The following is a 25,353-nucleotide window of genomic DNA, read 5'->3' on the forward strand; positions in this document are numbered from 1 at the left end:
TTCGACTCGAGGTTTTTTCATGCAGTTATTGTTTCAATCTGGCGTAACAGTGGATAATAAACTTTATTTACATAGCAGTGAAGTAAAAACAGGCTTTTGTTGTACTTTTATGGCCACATGATTAAGAAACCGTCAATCATTCATTTCAATAGTGCGATTAGTGACGGCGATTAATTAATCTGTGCTGCACATCTCACAGGCCTTGAACACAGTGTACGATCACAAAATGATATTGCAAATTCACAAAACTTTATACATCTCAGAGGATCTGTGCTGGCGTCATCGTGAAAATGAAAACTTTAGATGATATGGACATGAAATATCAGTGTTTTTACTACAAACGTCACATGGACAAAAGGTTTCGTCATCGACACCAAAGTTCTCGTTGGCTCTTCACACCGATTATATTTATTTTCTTCACTAACAAATAAGAATCAAACACCAGGCAAGACATAAGACACATCGAAACACCAACACTGACTGATCCGAATCACTGAATCATGTGAATCCTTGACTGGTCGAACTGCACACGTCACAAACACCGACGTCATGTAAACACACACAGAAAACCCGGAGCCGGATTCACCAAACATTCTTCTTCTTTTCTAACTTAAGAATAGTGTTAAGAATATTTTGTATTCCCAAAGTTCTTACAATTTTTGCAAAGAAAAAAACTGAGAAAATGTTTAATTCCTCGTTCTCACGGATCCACGAAAACAAATTAAAACATTGCATTATTCCCGCCGGGCCAGTAGTTGGCGATGTCACTTTGTAAAGAAACACACTCGCCTATACACTTAGTTTTCACTAATCTGCATTTTAGTAGTTAGACGATAACGGTATCGTTTTCAAAAACTTGCACTTTTAACCCCGTTTTCAAAAGTATGTTTTTCCAGGCCCCCAAAACGCCACTGTTGTGTAATTTCTTTTTTTTTTTAAATAACCTTAAATTATTTAAACAAGATGCCAACATTTCTCAATTTTCTGTTGTACTATACTACCTTAAACTGAAATAAAACTAAAAAACAATAGATATATTTAAACTAATAAAAATGACAAATGCAACAAAACCATAAAACTTTAAAAAAAAATATATATATATATATATAAACTTATTCATAATATGAATGAAAACTACAATTGTAACTCAATGAAACTAAATTGACACCGCTAAGGATGTGCACGAGTAGCTCTCTCAAAGTAACACCAGTAATCAATAAACAATGATTGGTTATGATTATGCATCATGTGACTTTTTTCTGAATTTGAAATTTCACAAAAATCGAGTCAAATAGGGACCTCAGTTTTTAATTTGTAATTACAGCATCATTTTCGTCAGCTTCAGCACATATGAGAGCGCCATACATGTTCTTAACAATAACACTTAGGATAATTCCTACGAATTTTTCTGAAGAAATTTCGTAAGTTCTTTCTTAAGAAGATTTTGGTGAATCCGGCCTCCAGGCAACAGCAGGGAGCATTTCGTCTCAATCGGAGGCGCGATCGTGACAAGAATCGAGAAACCTAGTAGTTTTAACCGCAGCAATACGAGTTCATTTACTTTCGGCAATAGAAAATCACTAAATTGTGGTGTGTGAAACACAGTGATTTCAAGACGTCATTTAGCAAGGTTTCTGCGCGTCACCCTTCAGACAGACACTGAAAAGAAAAGCTGGCCGCATCATTTCCTCTAGTCAGACGACCCTTCACACGAGGCCGGCTGGAAAAACAGCTGCTGTGCTACTGTTGCTTTAATGTGGGGGGTCAAATGAAGCTCTGCGGTCATTGCTTTCCTTTATTTAGCTTCACACACAACAACAACAACAACAACCACCACCGAGAAGGAAGATCACAGCAGAGACAGAGGTCAGAGGTCACATACAGTGTCACACTAACAGGTCGAACTCCGACTGAGTGAGTGTTTCCATGAGGAACATCCCAGACGCACAGAACACAGACAAACACATTTTCACTCTCATACCGGCTGACTTTCTCTTTCTGTTCAGTATCGGACTTCACTTTCATTCTTCCTTACCACTTACTATCTCTCTTTTTCTTTGGTTGAACCTCAGTTCAAAAATGTCCAGGTCACATTTCACCCCACAATCAAAAGAAATGACATTTTGCTTAAAGTAAGTGGAACTTCATTTTAGGTGAGATTTAAGATGTTTTTGCAAAGCCATCGCTGCCAAATATCCATTACTGTGAAGCAAAACAAATGTCATTAATGTAATACAAAATTGATGGTGCCTTATAGTGTTTTTTGCATCATGCAGTATTTGTTCTAAATATCTGCCTTTAATTTACTGTATTACAGTAATTATCTCCCAACTTCTTAGTAAAATGTCATTTTAAAATCAATTTGCAAAAAAAAAAGTATAATAGTTTCAATTAAGTTAAAAAAATTAATTTTAAAAACAACTGTCACAAAGCAAAAAGTATATAATAGTTTTAAATAAGTAAAAAAAAAGTCATTTTAAAAATAAGTCAAAATGAAAAATCTTAAGGATTTATTTTCTTTAAGCAAAAAGAAATTAGTTTATTTTTTTTTTTCATTTTTATTTTATTTTATATGACCTGGACATAATTAACAATTTCCATGAGATTCAGCCCTTTCTTTCCCCTTTTTTTCTCAAACAGCAGTTTCCGTCATATTTTCAAGACAGCGTTCGGCGTCGCTTCGTTTCAGCTCAGCTGAAATCTCCTTCGGTTCTTCACCTGCATCACTTTCTGTACCCTCCCCTCTTCCTTCCTCAATCTCTCCATTCTCGGGCTCCGTTTTCAGCCGGATCACTCTGGGCTCGGTGTGTGTGCGGCTGCGGATGACTCCAGCAGGGGGCGATGTGATCTCGGGCTCTCTGTGCTCTTCCTCCTCCTCCTCTTCCTCCTCCAGATGAGTGCTGGAGTTCCTCAGCTGCTCGATGGACTGAGACAGAACCTACAGAACAACACATGAGAAACAGAGGAGTTTTATAATGCATCATCATAGCGGATTCAATTACATCATTCACAAAGCATCATGGGATGAGTAGTTCATTCCATTACATACACATTCAAGACTTTAGATGCACAGTTTTGTATAATTTTTCCAGATTTGCTAACTGTTTAAAACCTAATGGGGTAATTGATTTGATTCTTATGGAGAAAATAATTTGGAAAAGTACTTTCGGAACTTGAAACCGTGTCACAATTGCTATTCCAGAATTGAGTTCAGTTATGTGTCATCATAATTAATCAGAAGTGACACATTAACATGCTCTTTCATTCTTTTTGATATCTCCTTGTAAATGTGGTCAGAGCCGTCATAAAATCTGTCTTCTGCCGCTCGCCGAACACGCCAACCGGTCTGGCTTCAGTCCTGCTGTAAAAGGGTAAAATAATACCACCCCCAAAAAATAGCAGCTGTAAAAGTTTTGTGTAAAATGAAAAGTGGCTAAATTATATACGCGGATGCATGTGTGTTAAAGTGCCGCCAGCGTCTGCCTGCAAAATCCTCTCCTAGGCCTTCAGGAAATGAAAGAAAGACTATAATAAAGAACTGGGTGTATTACTGGGGTAAAAATAAAGCTTTTATTTTTTTTTTTTTTTTTTTACTACCCAGCTTTGCAAAATATACCGTTTTCATTACTGAATTACTGACCATTTTCCAAAATAAAATACAATACAAAGATAAATAATGAAAAAAATAAATACATAAATAATTATAATAAAAAATCTTGAATGTTTGACTGTCTGAATGTTAAATGAGCTAAAAACAGCTGCAGTAAAACATCCTGCTGGGACTTACTCACTTCCTCTCCTTGTATTAACTCACTTCCTGTCTCAACGAGGCATCAGTCAGCTCCATTTACACAGTCATTTAAGAGAAAAGGACCCTTAAAACTCTTAATAGGAACACAGACACACTGCGGGGTCTCACAAACCACACACACTTACTCATGCACAAACACACACACACTCACTAACACACACACACGCACACACACACACGCACGCACACACACTCCAGATGACACTCTGGAATCTTGTGAAAATGCTGCAGTCCTTCACCAGCTCTGAAAGACACATTTATGTAACATAACTCCATCTATCATCATGTCATCACTCTCCTTCACTACATCCAGGCTGGGAATTAAAAGGACAACCGAAGTTTCACAACCGAAGTTGTATTTTGCCACTGTTAAGAAAACCTCAACTCATTTAAAGACATTTAAAAAAAACACTAAAGTCTTTTTTGGTATGTTTAAGATCCTGTAAATCTATTACAAATTGATAAATCATGACAGTGCTGTTGTTTTGATGATGTACTGTCCATTAAATGACCCTCAAACACCCGAGTTTAAGAGATCAAACATCAACATTGAACTGCCTCAAGCTGAATAATAACACTATTGTCATATAATAAGAGCTTCTAATAAGAGTGAATTTTGACTCCAGTTTGATTTGATTTCCTGTTTATTAGTGTGAAGCTGCTTTGAAACAATCTGTATTGTATAAAGCGCTATAGAAATAATGACTATACTTAAAGCACTCACTGCTTCCCATTTATTTGAGTCCATGTGAAAATCTGTACAAAAATTAAAAGTTTCTCATGCATGTAGAACGTTTTCTTACTTTTTAGCACCCAAACTTGAGCTTTTACTGTGGTGTTTGAGCCATTATTTATGTGTGTGAAGTTACCTGGCTGATGTGAACCTGTTGGTGAAAGTGTTTCTGCTTCTCCACGAAGTTGTGGTGTTGTTGCTGCATCACGAGCTGGGCCAGAGCGCTCTGTGGTAGCGGTGCCGACTGCGTGCGGTTCAGGGGCCGGTGTCGCGGTAACCTGACGCGAGCGCTCGCCGGCGTGCGCTCCTTCATCGCCAGAGGAGACGAGGACAGCACGGGGACGCTGCCTGTGACTGGACACACAGGAATCAAACATCAGCCACACATCAGCACTTCACACACTACTATTCCATTGTTTTTCAATGTAAACGCGCTAGACGGACGCCTTTAACCATTGCGCTTGCATTTTTAGCAGCGTCTCTCAAGTTAAAATGAGTTCAACTTTTTAAAAAACGCAAGAACTATTAAAGTCCCCCTGTAGTCAATCATTGTATCCCTTAAAAACTCATCTTTGATCACCAAAATGACATATTTAAAAGTTTTTTCCTTGAAAAATGCCTTAAAATAGCTTGAATGTAACTCGACACCCTTGCCTCTTTTAGTATACGCGGTTCTGTGAATATGCAAATGAGCCCCGCCTCCACTCAATCACAGCACTCAGAGATCCACTCGCTGACGATCACACGTTGATCTGATTGGTTTCAAGGTAGTTTGTGACGTCAGAAACACCAGCGATTTCAAACAGGGGCTGTTTCTCAATATGCGTTCTTGTCTGTACTTGTGTTCTTGTGGACTTGTGAAACGTCATCAGTCGCTGCCCAAGTACTGTCTCAATACACAAGTTTGCATTTTGGCAAGAACGGTTAAAAACCCCGGAAGTGTTCTTGACACGCCCATTTTACGGAGGATGCATCGGTTGGTAACTTGTGTGAACTTGATGGCAGAAATATCCCAGCATTCATTTCGGCATTCAAGGAAGAAGCGGGGAGCAGAAAGGCAGAACAACAGTAAGTCGTTTTTCTACAATTTCGTATGTTATTTGATCACTAAATTCACTTCTGAGAACATTTGATGCGAGAAATCTACTGTGTAGATTTCAAATATTGCCATTTTTACAAAAATTTATGGCGAATCGAAAATATGCTCAAACATTTTCGGTAGTGAAGAATCTCCATAAGCGCACGCGGGTGTAGAAAGCGAGCCAACCGGGCAGTCATGCTAAAAACCTGGCTGTTATCATCAATAATTCTTGTTATGTTTGGGTACTGAAGACGGAGCTGTGCGGGGGTATAGCGCAATACCAGCAAGAACACATCGCCTCAAACTGTCAGTAGCGTTCTGTGTGCTCGTCACCTTGTAAGTTCATTCTTCCAAGAACAACTAGCAAGAGCGTTCTCCCCAAGAACACAAGTCCGTTCTTTGCATTCTTGGTTTTGAGAAACGGCCCGTGTTTTTGAGACTGTCTTTGTTTCACTGCAGTTTTAAGGAGAAAATACTCTAAAATGTACACATGGTTTGTCTTAAAGCATATTAAGAACACCACTTAGACATATAAACAACATTAAATAATTGATTATCACCACAGGGGGACTTTAAGGGCGAGTCACATAAAGTATTAAAAAAGTTTTGATTTGTATGTTTTTTTGTTTTCATTTAGATTTCAGTTTGAGTGATTTTGCCATTTTATTATATATTTCTTAAAGTCTATATAGTTGAGGGATGTGTGCTGTCCTGCGGGCTCCAGTTGCTGTCAGATCTGCTCACCAGGCGAGATCATCCTCTGCTGTCTCTGCTCCTTCAGGAGAAGGTGTTGCAGGAGCGCTTGCTGCCCGTTGCTCACTTTACTCTCCAGCGAGACGGGACACGCGGCCAGACCTTCTGTGCTCCGATCCTTCAGCGCCGTACCCGTCTAACAGAGGAGAGATCAGACGGACACTCATCATATTCTAGCTCACCTTTCTTTATATATTGCTAAACACAGTGCTGCGTTTCTCAAAAGCGTCGTAAGTAACCGTTGCCACCAATGGGCTCTACGATCAAGTTAGCTCACGATGCGTTTGAGAAACGCAGCCTAGATTGTTTCAAAGGAGCTTCACAGTAATAGAATCGATGATGCAAACTTTTAGTTTAGTAAAGATGCAACGGATCAAAGCACAAAAAATAGGCAAGAGTGTTATTGAAGACTTTTTTTTTTTTTGTCTGGGTACAATTACTAGTCATACACTGTCGTCTTTTCCCACCTTTGTTGCCATTGGCTTGGCTTGCTTAGTTGGGGACATTAAATTTAACATTTAATTTAATATTAAACAATAATATTGATCTGCCTGCATTGACACTATTATACCAAAACTGAGCTGGACGATGATATCATGGTTTACTCCAGAGCGACTGTATATATAAATTTACTATATTCATAACTTTTTTTAAAACCAAAACTTAAACATCACCGAACTTACTTAAGCTGGACTGTGACGCTATTTTCTTCTGGAAACAAACATTTTTGCATTACTATCCTGTTATCTCTGTAAAGCTGCTTTGAAACAATCTATTGTAAAAAGCGCTATATAAATAAATGTGACTTGACTTGACTTGTTATTATTCATGGTCAATTATGTTGTCAATTATGAAACAAACTGGATTCGGGTATAAGCAGCTCTACACAGGTGTCATAATTCAACTTAATTCAGTTCATCCGATAGTCTCAGTGCTGTCAAATGAATAATGATTTAACTGAATATTAAGAGTCTTTTAAACTTCATCTAAGGACGCCAAAGGCGACATGTGCTCTAAATCATAAAACATTCCCCTACTTTTGCATTTAAAGACAAATTTTCACTCAAGCATGAGGGAATTACATAATGCCTCATGCATAAGAAATATTAATAACTGTGCTCTTTTTAAAACACATCCAGTCAGCATTCACGTCGGCGGCGTCCATAAGGTGCGCGTACTGACCGACCTGCATTTAGAGCTCCCTCGTGCGTCATTCAACTAATTTAAAATGTGAAAGTGTTGAAAGTATTCTCATCTCGATGGTAAAAGTGATCCGTGTTTTGATTTGTTGGCATGTTACGCGCTTTCCGAACACAATTTCTTGAGCTTTTTAACAGCCCGTGATGAACGAGATGCTAAACTCTACAACTCTGAAACCCTAAACCGAGCGCCTTATTTACCCAAGGGCTAAAGATCCCAGGGGTCAGAGGTCACGAGCCCTCAGGGCTGTACATTAATCCAGCTGGGACTGAACACTAGCACTCAGTGAAAGCAGAAAATGAGATCTGCACCTAAACCTTCAGCAAACAACAAACATCTCTCTAAAAACACGGCTGATCTCTGCGCTCTATAAAGACGATTGGTCTCATCGCTGCCTCTTAATGCACACGCCACATTCCTCATTCAGTGTTTTTGTGCTTTCTCCGCAAATAGATGCGACTCTGTGTCTCACTGTCTCCTAAAAATACCGTCTCGCAGTCCCTTGCTCTTTCTGCACGATCTATTCATATCTGTTGCGCAGCAGAACGAGAGCTGGCGATGCTGCTTTTGTGTTTATTCCCAGAAGAAAGCCGTATTTCTGAGAAGTTGCTCTTTCAAAGCGTGTCTCGTTTAAGTATCGACAGTGTCTCAGATGTTACTCTAGATTGAATGAGCCACAACAGTTGAACTACAAAGCTCCAGTGTAAAATGAAGGAGCAAATAATTTGATGAAAAGTGTTTGAGATCTCTCACTTTTGTATCTTGGCCAATATATTCTTCCTCAGTATTTTAAAAAAAAAATCTAAAATATCAAATAGTCTATTACAAAGATCTAAAAATTCTTAAATCAAGATACATTTACTGAAGAATGAAAATTACAAGATATTAAGTCTTGTTTTCTAAAAAGAATTATCAAAATGAAGTGAGTTTATGCCAAAAACAAAAATAAAGAAAAAATTCCCTTTGAATTACACTTATTTTTCTGGCCACACTGACATACTTTTTCTTGTTTTAAGCATAAAGACATATTCAATTATTTGATGCACAAAAGCATTAAATATTTTTTTCAGAAAATAACACTTAGGGCCCTATCTTGCACCCAGCACAATTGACTTTGTACACCGATGCATGTATCATTCCTATTTTGCCTCCGACGCACAGCGGACTTTTCCCTCCACGGACGCACGTCGGTACATTAGGGATGATCTTGCGCTCACGGGGCGGTTCAGCGGAAAGTGGAGGCGTGTTCCGGCGCAAATGTTCCCTGATGCTATTTTGCAGTATCAGAAAACAATTCTGCCACAGACCAGGAAAACCTAGTCTAAAGTCAGTGGTGCGTTATTCAGATGCTATTTTAAGGGCGCATGCTTGGCCACAACGTAGCGTGTGCACAACGCACATACACTTCTCTCATTTACACAGACGCAGCAGTTCCAATTTTTGCAAACCATACATAATTACAAGGAAAAATATTCCACACGAGGGAAATCATTGGGGTGTCCATGAAGATGTGAAAAAATAGGCATAAATCTAAGCTTACACATTTACCCAAACTATTATACGCCTGTTTAACCGAAGCTAATTGGGTGGGAGTTTCTCCCATCCCCACACAATGTCACTTCTCTGTCTTTTATGGCCCTGATGAGAACGTCGGTCTCCTCGGCTGTGAACCGCTCCTGGCAAATCCGCCATTATAATAGCAATCCGCCATGGAACGAGCGCGCCTGCTTTTAAAGGGAATGTGAGATGACGCTCTGATTGGTTTATTTCACGTTACGCCCAAACCACACCTATGAATAATGTAGCTACTTCAGACCAACCCATTTTAGATTTGCATCGGGCGCAAGAGTCATTTATCCTGCTGGTGGTAAAATAGCAACAGCGCCTGAGATCCGCCCACAAAGTGACTTGCGTTTTGCATTTCAGATCGTTAAAATAGGGCCCTTAATATCTTAAGTCATTTTGCTTCTCAAGTAAACATATATTGGTTTAAGAATGTTGTGTTATGATATTTGTACTGGAAAACAAGACAAAAATTCTGAATAAGAAAATGTTTTTTTTTTGCAATATGTTAAGATATCTCGAAAAGATTGCTGAGGAAAAATCTAAGGCTCCATTTGCCTTTTAATTCTACCTATTATGCTCTTGATTTTGTTTTTGGTCTCTGCTAGAATAGGTTTACATGCTTGAATGATCTTTTTACTTCCTGTCTCTATAAAGCCCCGCCTTCTGACAAACCCAGTGTGCTCTGATTGGTGGGCTGGAACAGTGTATTGTGATTGGTCAACCATTGGTCAACGCCCCTTAACATAACCGTGAGTTTCAACACACTACTAATTAACTCAACCAGGCCCCGCCCCTTTATTCTGCATATGCCTTGGGCGGGAATTATTTAAATAAAAGGAAAATTATTACATGTTTGTTCCCGGAGAAAAAATTCACTGTCTTTGTTTATGCATCTTCACAGAGTTTGACCTCATCATTGATGCGCAGGAACTTACGCAGAGGTGTGCGTGAGCAGGGTGCAGAGCCAGCGTGAGGTTGGGCAGAGAGGGGGACGTGTAGAGATTCAGCAGGGATAGGGATCCATCCGTCTGTAGGACGCCGCTCTGAGACAGACACCGCTGGAGGAGACAGACAGACTGACATCGTTACATCACCTCTTATATAATGCAGCGTCATCTGATTTTGGACTAATGAGATTTCACTTTAGCCCTTTAACACTTAATGGTTTCTGGGGTATCGCTATGCAATTATGGATAGTTGCTAGAGTGTTATGAATGCTCACTAGTGGTTGCTAGGGTGTTCTGAATATCCCCTAGTGGTTGCTAGGGTGTTGCTAGGCTGTACTATGTGCTTGCTCGGGTGTTGTGAATGTTTTAGTGTGCCACTATGCAACTCTGGAAGGTTGCTAGAGTATTCTAAATGTTCTCTAGTGGTTGCTAGGGTGTTGCTAGGTGTTTTCTAGTGTTATGGGTATTTACCTCTGCACCTTGTCAGTAAATATCAGCTAACAGTGAGTGAGTGAGTGTGTGTGTGTGTGTGTGTGTGTGTGTGTGTGTGTGTGTGTGTGTGTGTGTGTGTGTGTGTGTGTGTGTGTGTGTGTGTGTGTGTGTTAATGATGTGATGTCATCTTTAGGTCATAGTTTTAAAGTAGTAAAATCTCATGATCAGATGATCACACACCCTCACTAACGGCCGGCTGTAGGTTTAGCCGTCTCTCGTGAGAGAGTGTGTGCCTACAGGAGGAGAGTACGCTGGCCCGCTGCCCATGAGGAAATGCTTGGGAAGAACTTCACAGGAGAAATAAACCTCACCATCCCGGAGCCCCTCACCCCCTTCCCCAAACGCCAGCGTAGTCAGAAACCACAGCGGAAAAGAGCTGTCACAGTTAGTTCAGCACAGCACTGCCACACACACACACACACACTCACACACACACACACACACACGCACACACACACATGCACACATACACACACGCACACACACACACACGCACGCACACACACGCACGCACGCACACACTTACGCACATACACACACACACACACACACACACACACACACACACAGACATACATAATCACACCTTCAAACTTCTTAGAACCCTACAACATCAAATGTGGTTTTAAATGCAGTGTCTCGATGTGTTTGTTTGTCAGGCTAATGGTACGAGCGTCCCGGGACGGGGTCTGTGTACGCTCAGCTCCAAACAACCAATCATTCGGGGGGCATGACTCATTCACCTCATAGTCTGATAAGAGTAATGAGGCACGGGACTATAATGGAGGATTTTATTTAGTTTCAGTTTTTGGGGTCTATGGTTCAGTTCCCAAAAATGCAATCATGGGCTCAAAACTGCACGCAAGTGCATAAAAAGACAGCTGCCCCTGTGGGCTGCTGAAGGGTATTAACCTGTTAGTTTAAAGAGAGGACTGGAACGTAAATGTAAGAATGACATTGCATTAAATATAACAAAGCAAATGGAAATTATTTTGAGAGAAATAAAAACATCACAAATCCACATTACAAGCAAATCATTTCACAAAAAAACACTGCACTGCAAAAATGGCTCAGAAATGTCAGTGAGTTCTGAGAAAAGCTTTGATATCTGTATCAATATATCAATATCTGATTGCAGATTTGCCACTTGCTTTGAGACTTTGTTTCCCAATGCAATGATATTCAGACATTCAGACAAGAGGTTAGTCATAATAAGCCATTAAAAGTAACATTTTTGTGCAGTACTCGAATGTTAATTTTATATAATCTAAAAAAAAAGCTTTGGTACCTCAATTTGGCTGGTGCTGGACCGGTATGATGCTCCGTTCTCACTGCTGCACAAGCCAATGGGTGAGCTCGGTCCAGAGCCTGCAGGGCTCTCATTGGCTGAAGAATCTAGACAAGAGGAAAACAGGAAGTGTTGACAGTAAGCTCCGCCCACAGCTGAAGCTCATTGGTCTGTATATCAAACATCAAAACCTCTCTTCACATAGCTTGCTACTGATCTGTGTTTTCTGACAGGAGGGCTGTTTATCTGTTTCAGGTTGCAGATAGAGGGTTGTTCGCTCACCTGTTAGTTCTAAAGTTCGTCTTTTCATCGGCGTGACGAGAACGCTGCCGTCTCTGCGGCGTATAGGTCCACTTCTTCTCTCAGAAACCTTCTGCTTGAGTCTGGACCGGACCTTCAGATTGGGCTCAGATGCTGAGAGGAAAGAGAAAACAGATTACAGTGGTTATTTCTGCCAGGCCGATTAATTATCTGATATTTGGCTATTTTGAGGTTATCTGCTATTAATAAGAGTTCTAGTTCCAAAATCTACAGTTCTCAGTGGATAATAAACAATGTCTTTATACATTTTTGAATAAATACATGTAAAATTTAAAGTGCCCCATTATGCTTTTTCAAATCTTACTTTTCATGCAGTGTGTAATTGAGCTGTTTGTGCATGTAAAAGGCGTTTTGGTTTCCGACAAGCTGTAAGCAGTCGACCAATCACAACAGACTGGGCCTTCTGACCAATCAGAGCAGAGCAGACTCTCTGAAAGGCGGGGCTTAGAGAGACTGAATCCTTGGTCGAACCGTTTCAGACACTGTGAGAAAATGAGCTGATGCTGCAAAGTATATTATGAGTGTTTTTTTTACATGTAAGCCTATTCGAGATTCCAAAACAAAATTAGTAACCTTTAAAATAGTTTTAAATTCAATGTCACTTAATTTTCACATATATACAAGTGGTCTGAAGAGGCAGCTCACAGAACCAGCTGAGTGAATGTGTGGCCGCGGTCCAGCCACACTGTGGAATTCTGGGATGTCTCCCAGCTGTAATGAGGTAAGAACTGGAAGATCAATTCCATCGTTCATCTGGAGGACATTAAATTATTCCAACAGCTCTCCGCTGGCTGTAGGAGTCCAGAACCTGCCAGCCTGCCAACCACAAACCTCTACGGTAGCCATGTTTAAACTAACACAGAGATATCGGCACAGACAGAGGGAGATTTGGCTTGGAAAAAAAGGGGAAATCCTATTTTTTTGTACCATTGTGACCTATGGAGTACCAAAATTCCCTGGATTTTAATCAGGCTAGCCCTACCACCGTCTGACCGCTGAGTGGGTATCAAAGATGTACACATCAGGAGACCGACATGATTACAACACACTGTGGGCTGGGGACAGAGATGAAAGGAGAGGAGGAATTTAAAAAACACACACACACACACACACACACACTATTACAAGGACTTAATAATAAATAAATAAATTTAAAACAGAATTATGAAACTGAAATAAATTAAACATATTTATAATAAAAAATTTAAAAATAGAATTGAAATTAAAATTTTTATAATGAAAATGAAATGCATTATAATAAAATAATATAAATTAAAATGAAATATAATTGTATTTGTAATAAATTAAAATAAAAATGAATAGATTTAAATTAAATGTTATTATATTTATAACAAAACTAAAATAAATATTTACTAAAAAAGAAAAAAGAAATTAAATATAATTGTATTTATAATTAAAATAAAATGCAAAATTATAACAAAATAATATAAAATTGAAATGAAATATAACTGTATTTGTAATCAAAATGTATAACAAAATAATTAAATAAAATTTAAATTAAATATAATTGTATTTATAATAAAAATAAAAATGACTACATCCTACCCCTAAAAGATAAACTGTTGACAAAAACAAATGTTCCTTTGCATATTATAAATTATGAATAATTAACTGTGGGTTTTCTCAGACTTGCCTATACTTTTGGGGATAAATAGTGAACATACGCACAGACAACTTAAACGTGGGGCCTTTTGAATGTGTTTGACTTTACAATCATGCATATAGTTTAAGGATACAACTGATTTCCAGTAGGAAACTATGTTTTGAGTTTCCGAAGTTTTTACCACCACTGTAAGCCTGCAGTCCTACGGCTGTCATTCGGGAAAAACCCAACAGGTCATATTTGGCTGTTAACCCAAAACATGTTACAAGCAATTTAAGAGCCCCACATTGATTAATAAAATGGAAGACGGCTAACAAAAAAAAAGGCTGATCATAATGAAACGGATGCGTTGAGTTTCAGGAGCACTGGGCTGAGATCAGAGATTACGGCAATGGCGAAATACTGTAATTTACCCTCTCTGACACATGATGAATAAGAGCTATTAGAAAAATACCGCAAAAATATTTGCCCAGCAATTAGCGGGAAGGATTTACACATTTTTAATTCGTTGGGAAAATACGCAGAGAGGTCGGCATGTTTACGTTGGGCCGTGTCATTAAAAGGCATTTTCAGTGTAGCCCGACTCAAGCTTCCTTAAACAAACACCCGAGGGACGGGGTTACATGGCATGAGCGGGTGACGGCTGGAGCGGTCCGTCCACCTAACTCATGTGCACCTGTGAGTCTTGTTTAGCTGCTGCTGACCAGTTCCATATGGCGGGAGGAATGAGAACGTACACACCAGCAACATTACCAGTGCTAACAAACCAGCACACCCTGTTAACCGCTACACCTCACAACAGAGCACTCAATCCATGTGATACCCAAATACCCTAGTCACTACAGTTATTGCTCCGACTGTGAAATCGTAAGGATCTGAATCAAAACAGTGTATTTAATTTAAAGCCACTGGTGGCTGATACCAAGTTTATAGTTATTATGTAAAAAAAAATTTAAAAAAAGATTATAATGTTTGAATAAAAAATTTAAGTGGTTCTTGCCCCTGCAAAACTTACTGGCATAATGCTATGATGGTTGCCAGGATATGTGGTTGTTATGGTGGTTGCCAGGGTGTTGCTAAGTGGCTTGCTAAAGTGTTATTCAGTAGTTTCATTCCTGGGACGTTGTTAGAATGTTCTGTGTGGTTGCTATGCGGTTGCTAGGTATTCTGAGTGGCTTACAGTTGCTATAAAGTATGGTGTTCTAGATGGTTTCCAGGGTGTTGCTAAGGGGCTTGATAAAGTGTTCTTCAGTAGTTTCATTTCTGGATTGTCAGAATGTTCTGTGTGGTTGCTATGCAGTTGCTAGGTATTCTGAGTGGCTTACAGTTGCTATGAGGCTACTATGGTGTTCTAGATGGTTGCCAGGGTATTGCTATTTGCTTTGCTAAAGTGTTCTTCAGCAGTTTTAAGCACATTCCTGGGTGGTTGCTATAATGTTCTTTGTGGTTCCTATGCAGTTGCTAAGGTGTTCTGAGTGGTTTATAGCATGTTGCTATGAGGTTAATATGACACTTTAGATGATATCCAGGGTCTTGCTATGTGGTTGCTAAAGTGTTTTTTCAGTTTTTAGCACATTCTTGGGTGGCTGTTAGAACACATTAGTTGCTAGGTTACTATGGTGTTCTAGAAGGTTGCCAGGTTGTTGCTAAGTGGCTTGATAAAGTGTTCTTCCGTAGTTTCATTCCTGGATCATTGTTAGAATGTTCTGTGTGGTTGCTATGTGGTTGCTAGGCATTCTGAGTGGCTTACAGTTGCTATGAGGTTACTATGGTGTTCTATATGGTTGCCAGGGTGTTGCTATGTGATTTGCTAAAGTGTTCTTCAGTAGTTTTTAGCACATTCCTGGTTGGTTGCTAGTACGTTCTGTGTGGTTGCTATGCAGTTGCTAAGGTGTTCTGAGTGGTTTACAGCACATTGCTATGAGGTTACTATGATGTTCTAGATGATTTCCAGGGTGTTGCTATGTGGTTGCATGGATATTCTGGGTTGTTGCTAGGTGGATGTTTACCAGCTCTGTCTCTAGGCTCAGTTCCCTCCTTTCTATACGGCAAAAAATAGTTTGACTTCCCAAAATATACGTAGAATATACGGTATAAGATAAAGAAATGTTGCAAACAGCATGGCTCACAACATAAACAGTTATTGAAATTTTAAATATATTTTATATAAACCATCAAATGGCTAAATGTATTAGTTTAAGTATTTTAAGGATAATTAAAATTTTCTGTAAATGCACTATATCTATTTGTTTAAAATACATTTTGGACAATATAAATATATTTAGATTGAAAAACTATATCTACACATATGAGGAAATATCAGTTAATTAAGAATAAAAAAATGTAAAAAAAATTATATATATATATATATATATATATATATAGTATATTTTTTGGACCATTTCTGAAATAAATGTAAAATGTATATCTGAAAATATTTATTTTTTGCTGAAAATGGTGCGTCTGATCACTTAGTAAAGTAGTAAGCGCTAAACATGAATACTTGGTTTTAAGAGTTTGTCCAAATCACTAGTTGTAAGTCATAGTTGCACTAGTAGTAGTCCAGTGTCTCTCCCGCTGTTCTCTTTCCTTACACAAACAGACCTGTCGCCTGCACATCATGACCACTCAGCATCCCCCCCCCCTCACACCTGTCAATCATTCAGCCGTGAAGGTCCTGACCAGGGCAAAGAACAAACGCTACCTTCATGATTATCCCGCCTGGCCGAATCTGAGCGGGAATCAACCGGGAATGAGGCCTCAGAACGTCAAGGAGAGTCTACATACAGAATGTTTGATATTTCAATTCATACAAAAAAACAGTTTTTTCATCTTTACCTAGCCGTGCTTAAACATCTTGAATATTGGATGTGCGAAGCTTCTCGTTGTGGGAGTGATTACAGTCATAAAAATCATTCTGTTCAGGCACAGAGAGGTGTTTTGTGTTTTAATTGGCTGCTCCTGCTCTATCTCTGTTCGTTCTGATCTACGGCCTGAAACCGGAGCCACAGGAAGTGGCCCTGCAGACTGTCTTGTCAGCGTAGACAAATTATTCCATTGACAAAAAAGCAGGCTGTTTTTCTTTCCGTTTTTTTCAGCTTTTGCGTCGTTGTTTTTGTATCCCCCCCTAATGTACCGGACGGGCCTCTTTTTTAAAAGCTGTTACCTGAGTTATTGAGAGGGGATGAAAAGACGGCCCACGGTTTCGTGATCTTCGATGTCTTCGCAAACCTCTGCGCTCAGGAAAAATCTCCCAGGTGGTTTGCGGTATTCCGGCCCGTTGAGCCTCAGGACCCCCTTTCCCAGTTTTTAGGCCATGCTAGAAATTCCATGAAAACAGTGCCTGGATGAAAACCAGGTCTATATTTACATTTCCTTTGAAAAGGTTTTCAGTCTTATCATCGAGTCAGGCGTATCACCTTCCTCTGCAAACTCATCTCGAAATCAGCCTCGCTACGAGACGCCGAAATATGCAGAAAAAATCCGAGGTTGAAGATCATGTTGACTCAAATGCGAGTTCCCGGAAAAGTGAGCATGTTGTACTTTTTTTTTGTGGTGTTTGCAAAGACAAGCATCACTTTTACTTTTTACCGTTTAAAAGACTTTTGTTTTCTTTTGAAATTGATCAAAAGTGACAGCAGAGACATTAATAATGTAAATGCTGTTCTTGGGAACTTTCTATTTATCAAAGAATCCTGAAAAATGCATCATGGTTTCCACAAAAATATGAAACTGTTTTCAACATTGATAATAACCAGAAATGTTTCTTCAGCATTTTTTTATGATTTCTGAAGGATCATGTGACACTGAAGACTGGAGTAATGATGCTGAAAATTCAGCTTTGATCACAGGAATAAATTACATTTATATAATAAATAAATGTAATAAATTGCCATTTTGAATTGTAATAATATTTCACAATATTGCTGTTTTTACTGGATTTTTGATCAAATAAATGCAGCTTTGGTGAGCATAAACATGAAAAAATAATCGCAATGTTTATGCTAACCCCAAACTTTTAAAACATTGAACACTCAGACTTTTTAACCTATCCGACAATAAAACATGCAAAACAATCCTGAAGACTAAGCACAGGGTGAAAGGTCAAATGCGCACAACGACCATCCTGAACACTCATCTGAGGTGATTCGCAACCGTGCGACCCAAAGCCACCTACGCCCTCGGGACGAGTTAACCTCTGATTAGGGGCCGAGAGCCGTCCCGGGGAACTCGCCATACAAAAATGTAATATATGGCCATATATGTACTTATATTTTAAATAGCATGACATATATCTATAGGCTACATATATTTGACTTATCTAGAACACAAAATATGCCTGTGTCCAAACATGTGAAGAAAATATTTGAGTTCATCCATATATGATACCATATATCTGCATATATTACAGTATGCTATTGGCTACTTAACAACATTAAGTAGAAATGTGTGACATACATATTTGTTTCCCACATATTTAATAAATGTATGTAAACAAACATGCATGTGATACTGATGCATTGAAATAAGTACATATTATATGCGTCTTACATATATTTAACATTTATGTGCATATATGGGAAAATATATGGCACTTACATGAAAATGGCCATTTTTGCTATATTTTGAAATATATGTTTCATATATGTCTATGTGTTTTATATATATGAATTTTGCATATTCTCATATAGGCAGCAGACATGGGCACTGACATTATGTATGTAATTTACTTATATTGACATATATTACATTTCTGTATGGGGTGTGTTTCCCGTACAACGACGTAACTCGCTGCTTCACTGCCATAGTACGATGCATCGTTGAAGAAATCAACTTTATTAGTCACGACTGTTTCCCGAAATCACATTGTCGCAAAGTGGTCGTTCAAACACGTTGGTTTATGACATCACGCACGTGGTGGAGTAATAACTTATTTTAATGAAACTGTCTGAGCTCGAATTAACGCTAGATGTTTTGATATAAATTACAGACATCTGAGGACTATTTCTCATTTTTCTCCGTTATTTTGCTTTATTTCCAGATTCAATCATAGGCTCGTTCTTACGTAGTAGAGCACAATCGCACATGCGTAGTCTCTTGACAAACTAAGAGACGTACATGACATTTGTATGTATTATAAATAAACTATAAATATTGCACTGAATGTCAGCTTGCATATTTGGCTCGAGATAAGGATTTATTGAGTCCACATGTCACGCAAACTAGAAACTCTGCTTCTAACCACAGGTGGAGAGCTGTCGTTACGAACACACAGCTTTGCGATGCAGTTTGCGAATGTTCGCTGGAACGATGGTTTTGGGAAACACCGACTCGTTGAACGACGGAGCTTGCCAACATAGTTGGCTAACGATGCTTTCGGGAAACGCACCCCTGCCTGGCCCGGGTCCCGTCTCTACAACCCCTCCGCTGGGTAATTGTTTGCAAACCTCCACACCGGCCGCCCCGGGGCACACAGTGGGCACAAGCGTGGTCATTCTCACCGCGCTGACCCTAAAGCTAAACAGGGTCACTCACCGGCCCCATTTAGCTCTGCCCACAGGCCACCGGGCTCAGTGACATGCTAAGTTGACCCTTGACCCCAGTGATTAAATATCGTCCAGATTCATCTGCAAACATTTAGGCAGTGTCACCTCCGCCGAGCCCCCGTGACACTCGTGCAATGGTGTTAGATTCTGCACGAGCTCGGAGCAAGAACACACATCAGTTCATATCGCAGTGGCTGGACGTCACTGAGCTCTGTTACAAAACCTAGCCAGCACCCTACCTAGACAGCAGCAAAAGTTATGCTGCATTTAGGGCAAACAAACTAAAAAAATCCATCCATTTGGACAAACAAACTAACGATGCACAAATGTTTGAACGAACGTTTGTTCATAACTTTGAGAGAACCTTGCAAGAACATTGAGAAAGTTTGCACTGCAGAAATTATATTTTTCTTACCTAGTATTTTTGTCTTGTTTTCCATTATAAATATCGGTTACACTTTATTTTAAGGTGTCGTTGTTACAGTGTAATTATATATTTAAGTACAGTGTAATATTAAGCAACTACATGTACTTACTATAGGGTTAGGGTTAGATTAGGATTTGGTTGAGGGTTAGTTGCATGTAATTATGCATCATTTACTGTTATTACTATGGTAACATATGTAACAAGAACATTGTGAAATAAAGTGTTACCCAAATATCTAAAAGAAAATCTTAAACTAAGATACATATACATGAGAAGGAAAACATCAAAATTAAGTGAGTTTATGCGTAAAATAAGAAAATATATATCTTTCAATGGGGTAAGAAAAATTATCTTGTTTTCTCTTTGAATTAAGTATATTTTTCTAACCACACTGGCAGATATGATGTCTTCCTTAATTAAGCATAAACTCACTTAATTTTGATATATTCTCCAGAAAATAAGACTTGCTTCTCAAGTATCTTGATTTAAGAATGTTTAGATATTTGTACTGGAAAACAAGACAAATAAATGTGTTTAGGTCAATTATATATATATATATATATATATATATATATATATATATATATATATATATATATATATATATATAAAACATTGCATTGTTAGTTAAGTAGGGTGCAAACAGTCTACATGCTGCCTATGTAGGTACTAGTAAACAGCAAGGCAGCTCGCTATAATCAAACTGAGCCATTAGCAATAATATGCAAAACACATCGACTTACAGTATTTAAGACTTCAGAATAAAATCAAATTTAAGAAGCATCAGTTATGAAAAAAACACACACAGTTCCCATCAGAGACCCGAACCTGAAGGCCTCCAAACGTGTCTCAGATTATACTGATTTGGTAAGGATCATAGGACAGGATTCTTCAGCGTGACCTCTGAACTCTGACCTACCAGTCTTCCTGAGAGGGAAGTCCTCTCTGTAGTCCAGGCCAGAGGTCAGAGGGTATTTGAAGGTGGGCGGAGTCTCTCCTAGAGGAGGGGAGCTCTGTTCTGCAGGACCCGGGTGGGCGGAGCTGTGGTGACATCATGAGAGCGCGTTACACTTTTCATACTTTTGATTCCACTCACATTCTAGTCTATTTTGTTAAACACTCACATGGAAAAGAAGTCTAAACTGTAGAGTAAGGAGGGGTGTGATGTACCTGTACCACAGTTTTGAGCGGCTGAGAGGGTAACCAGCGCCGGACACGGACGGGTCTTTAGCAGATTTACTCATCAGAAAGTCGTGCAGTTTCTGACGAACTTCAGTACTTGCCATCGCACCTGCTGGAAACATGTCGGAAACGTATGTAAAGTCAGCATATATGTAATGACTTAATAGGTAATGGATATATATAATTAATATGGAACTGACGTGAAATTTTCTTTAATATATCTAGCTACCTAATATTTATTTTTAAATAATGAAATAAATGTAGGCTATATTTAAATTTTCTTTTATATATGTATTTAATATATATTCAAATAAATGTATTGATTTTCAATTTAATTGTTCATATTTATTTATTTATTTATTTATTTATTATGTATTATCATTTGCTGCATGCATTATCATTAACATTATCTCAAGCAAACAGTCATTTTCTATAGTTTTACATTTTAATATTTTAATATATCTGTTAATTATATTTATAATTTAAATATATTTAAATAATTATTATGTGATTCATATAATAAATAAGATTTAAATAAACCTATTTTTATAATAAATACATCTTTATTTAAAATATTTTACACTTAAGTCTAATAGTTTTCCTTGCAATTCAGTCATTTAAAATATCTATTTTTTTGCGTGCTATCTCTATTCTAAGTATGCTTGACATATAAAATTTGATATTGTTAAAAGTTCTGTTCCGGTGTCTTAATATAACCCATTATATTTTTATATAATGAATTCAGTGCATTTTTATTATTTGATTTTCTCACTGCTCAAGTTACATGTGCAACTCAAGAAAGGAGAGACATGTGCAGAAACAGCGTCACCTAGTGGTGAACCAGGATTAAGTCATAGCTGAATATTTTCCGGAGTATAAATATTTCATTTTCAAGTGTATAGCCTAAAGAAAAAACTACAGGGCTAATTTGGGGAATTCTAAACTGAAACTTGTCAAGACTGTCAGGGAAGTGTTGTTTGCTCACTCTCTTTGGATCGCTCCTTCCGTCTGTGGTGCTGGTGTTTCTGTGTGTCTCTCCTGTGGATCTCCTTCTCGAGGTCCTCTCGCACCTCCTCTCTCTCCTCCTCACACACCAGCCGGCGCTCCTCAGCGAACACCTCCTGCTGCTGCCGGAGAGTTAACAGCGCCTGCTGGAGCTGACGGAGGAAAACACACATCAAACCTGCGTCCTAAACACATGCAGAGTTAAACAACATGGCTGATGTTGATATTTAGAGATCAAACTGACTTCAGATTGATGTATTGGCGATACACTGCATTTTTTTTTTCACAATTATGATAATTATAATTAGGATTTTTTTTTTTAATCTTTGTCTCCGGTCCAAATATCTAAAAATTCTTAAACCTAAGAAGCATTTACTATAGAGAAGTAAAATTACGTCAAATTATATTTCTGGAGAAATAAAAAAATCTAAATTAAGTGAGTTTTTGCATAAAACATGCAAAATTATCTGCCAATGGTGTAAGAAAAATACACCAAAAATACTTGTTTCCATTTAAATTAAGATTATTTTTCTTGTGTTCCATTTCAATTAAGACATCATTTCTTATGTCATTTTACTTATCTAGTAAATGCTTTTTGATATAAGAATTTTTTAATATTTGGACTGCATGTAAACAAGTCAAAAATACTAAGTAAGAACAGTGTATTTTTGCAGTGTATACAGTGTCCCCAAGAAGTATTTGGACCTTCAGTGCACACTTAATGTATTAATGTAGTATTAAATAACAAATATGAATATGAACCCCAAAAAATATATATTTTTTTTTGCATTGTGACAATCATCTCCCATTTCTATCTCCTTAATAAACAAGTCTTGTCGTTTCAGAGATACTCTGACCCAGTCGTCTAGCCATAATCTGGCCCTTATCAAAGTGTCTCATATCTTTCATAAGAAAAAACAATCCAAGGCACTCGAGTATTAGTTTGTAGAAAAATAAAAAAAGCCTTTATTATTTCATGGCTTAGATTTTAAAAACAAGTGACAGGCAACGGCACACCTACGCGTTGCGGCCAATAAGCCTTTCATCACTCCTGCATTTCTCCTGCATCCAACACCTTGATTACGAAAACTGATTGTTTGCTTACCATCTAATCTACTCAGACCTTAAAGTCCCCATGTGGTGATGGTGAATATCAAGTTTTTAATGTTGTGTATGTCTATGTGGTGTTTTTAATATGCTTTAAGACAAACCATGTGCATTGAAATCGCTGGTGTTTCTGACGTCACAAACTACCTTGTAACCAATCAGATCAACGTGTGATCGTCAACCAGTGGATCTCTGAGCCGAGTGAGTGAGTGGAGGCGGGGCTTATTTGCATATTCATAGAACCGCGCATACTAAATGAGGCAAGGGTGTCGACTTACATTCAAGCTATTTTAAGGAAAAAAACGTTTAAATATGTCATATTGGTGATAAAAGGGGAGTTTTAAGGGATCAAATTATTGACTACAGGGGGACTTTAATAGTTCTTGCATAGTTTGGCTCTTATTGCTATTTGCACTTCTGAATAGATGCTTCTGTATTTCATTGGCTTTGTACTGTACTCTGCACATTGACTCAAGTTGAATCTAATCTAAATATAATTTATCAGAAAACATGCTTTTCAAACTAAACATGCAAAAAGTTTAAAGATTAAGATTAAATGCCACTGAAAATGAAATAGTGCAGATAACAATTACTTTAATATTTTGTGACTTTTGTGGCCCATTTTGAACTATTCTGCATGTATGCACTCATTCAATGCTTCACACACACACACACACACACACACACACACACACACACACACACACACACACACACACACACACACACACACACACACACAATGAGGTAATGAGATCAGCTGAGCAGCTCTGACTAAATCGATTCATTTCCTGTAGGTCAGACAACTGACCTTAAACCACACTGATCCGCTTCAGAAAGAAGATCAGCTTCATCCGATCTGCAAGTATCTGACACAAACAGCGTCTTGATTTGACTAATGAATGAACTAACGGCATAGTGTCTGTGGGGGGAGTTTGCTCTAATGAAAACAGTTTTAGATGGATACGTCACATTGTCGTCATTGCACGTAACTTCCTGGTATTCTCACACAGAGAACAAGTAACCAGGTTTACTTTTTTTTTAGCAGAGATAAACTTGCACTCACTGCCAAACTGTTTTTTTTCCTCAGTAAAATTTGTCTTTTTTCCCAGTACAAATATCTAAACATTCTTACTCAAGATGTATCATTTACAATCAATAACTTGAGATACACAAATATGTAAAATGAGAAGTATTGTTTCCTAAAATAAAATATATATACATATATTATTATTATTTGGTGAGTTTTTGCTGAAGACAAGAACAAATATCTGACAATGGGGTCAGAAAGCTGAATTATTTTTTTAATTTGTATGACCCCATTGACGAATATGTTCTTATTTTAAGCATATACTCACTTCATTTTGATACAGTTTTCACAACAAACCTTAATATCGTAAGTAATTCAAGTAAATGTATGTTTAGATATTTATACTGAAAACAAGACATAAAAATACCAAGTAGGAAAATAAATTTTGGAAGTGCAGTCACAGTCATTAGTTTAACAATTTATGATTATCCTTTCTAAACAGTATGATAACTGCAAAGTTTGCATGTTTATTTGCAGTGTGTGGTTTTTCCATCAGGGGTCACAGTAAATAAAGGCTGATTCCCGGCTAACAAAATTATGTGTAAAACTTTATTTTAAGGTGGTGTAGTTACACGTTACTACATAGTAATAACAGTAAATCATTCAGAATTACAAGTAATTAACCCAAAACCAAACCCTAACCGTAACTCTATAGTAAGTACATGTAGTTAATTAATATTACTCAGTTCTTATTTGAGTAAGTACAATGTAACTACTTCAGCTTAAAATGAAGTGTAATCAAATTATGTTCAAAGAACGTTTTGTGAACGTTATGAAAACGTTATTTTTGAATTTTCTCTTAACAGTCAAAATGTCAAGTTTCTTTTGTTAAAGAGGCCATATATCCTTTTTCATAGTCTTGATTTTGTTTCTGGGCTCTACTAGCATAGGTTAACATGCTTGAATGATCAAAAAACACATTATTTTCCCCATATTTTCCACTGTTGCAGCTCCTCTCTTCCCGGTCTGTCAGTAACGCTCTGTTTAGTTCCTGTCTCTATGAGGCTCCTCCTTCTGAAAAGCACAAAGTGCTCTGATTGGCCGGCTGGAGCAGTGTGTTGTGATTGGTCAACCATTAGTCAACGCCCCTTACCATATCCGCCAGTTTCAACACACTACTAACTAACTCAACAGGCCCGCCTCTTTATTCTGTGAATGAATTATTTAAAAGACGAATAT

The 25,353-nt window shown here is 38.0% G+C and overlaps 1 protein-coding gene across 4 annotated transcripts in view; it reads right to left on the reverse strand.

Moving 5' to 3' along the window:
* Window positions 1-1,777: 1,777 nt before the first annotated feature.
* The window catches only part of LOC143738128 (histone deacetylase 9-B), a 30,576-nt gene continuing 7,000 nt past the window's right edge, over window positions 1,778-25,353 (reverse strand). For 2 of the 4 annotated variants that reach the window (XM_077230054.1, XM_077230052.1), the window contains exons 3-11: window positions 21,958-22,129; window positions 20,961-21,084; window positions 20,710-20,831; window positions 12,155-12,286; window positions 11,873-11,979; window positions 10,080-10,202; window positions 6,370-6,514; window positions 4,681-4,898; window positions 1,778-2,938 (exon numbers count right to left, since the gene is read on the reverse strand). In XM_077230054.1, the coding sequence (XP_077086169.1) occupies window positions 2,633-2,938; window positions 4,681-4,898; window positions 6,370-6,514; window positions 10,080-10,202; window positions 11,873-11,979; window positions 12,155-12,286; window positions 20,710-20,831; window positions 20,961-21,084; window positions 21,958-22,129 (1,449 nt within the window). In that variant the 3' untranslated portion in view covers window positions 1,778-2,632. The remainder of the gene's footprint in view (window positions 2,939-4,680; window positions 4,899-6,369; window positions 6,515-10,079; window positions 10,203-11,872; window positions 11,980-12,154; window positions 12,287-20,709; window positions 20,832-20,960; window positions 21,085-21,957; window positions 22,130-25,353) is intronic. The other 2 variants (XM_077230053.1, XM_077230055.1) reach the window with 1 other exon arrangement.

The sequence above is a fragment of the Siphateles boraxobius genome, unplaced genomic scaffold (genome assembly GCF_051911475.1).
Source record: "Siphateles boraxobius isolate OS27281-9 unplaced genomic scaffold, OSU_SipBor_1 139, whole genome shotgun sequence".
NCBI classification, from domain to species: Eukaryota; Metazoa; Chordata; class Actinopteri; order Cypriniformes; family Leuciscidae; genus Siphateles; species Siphateles boraxobius.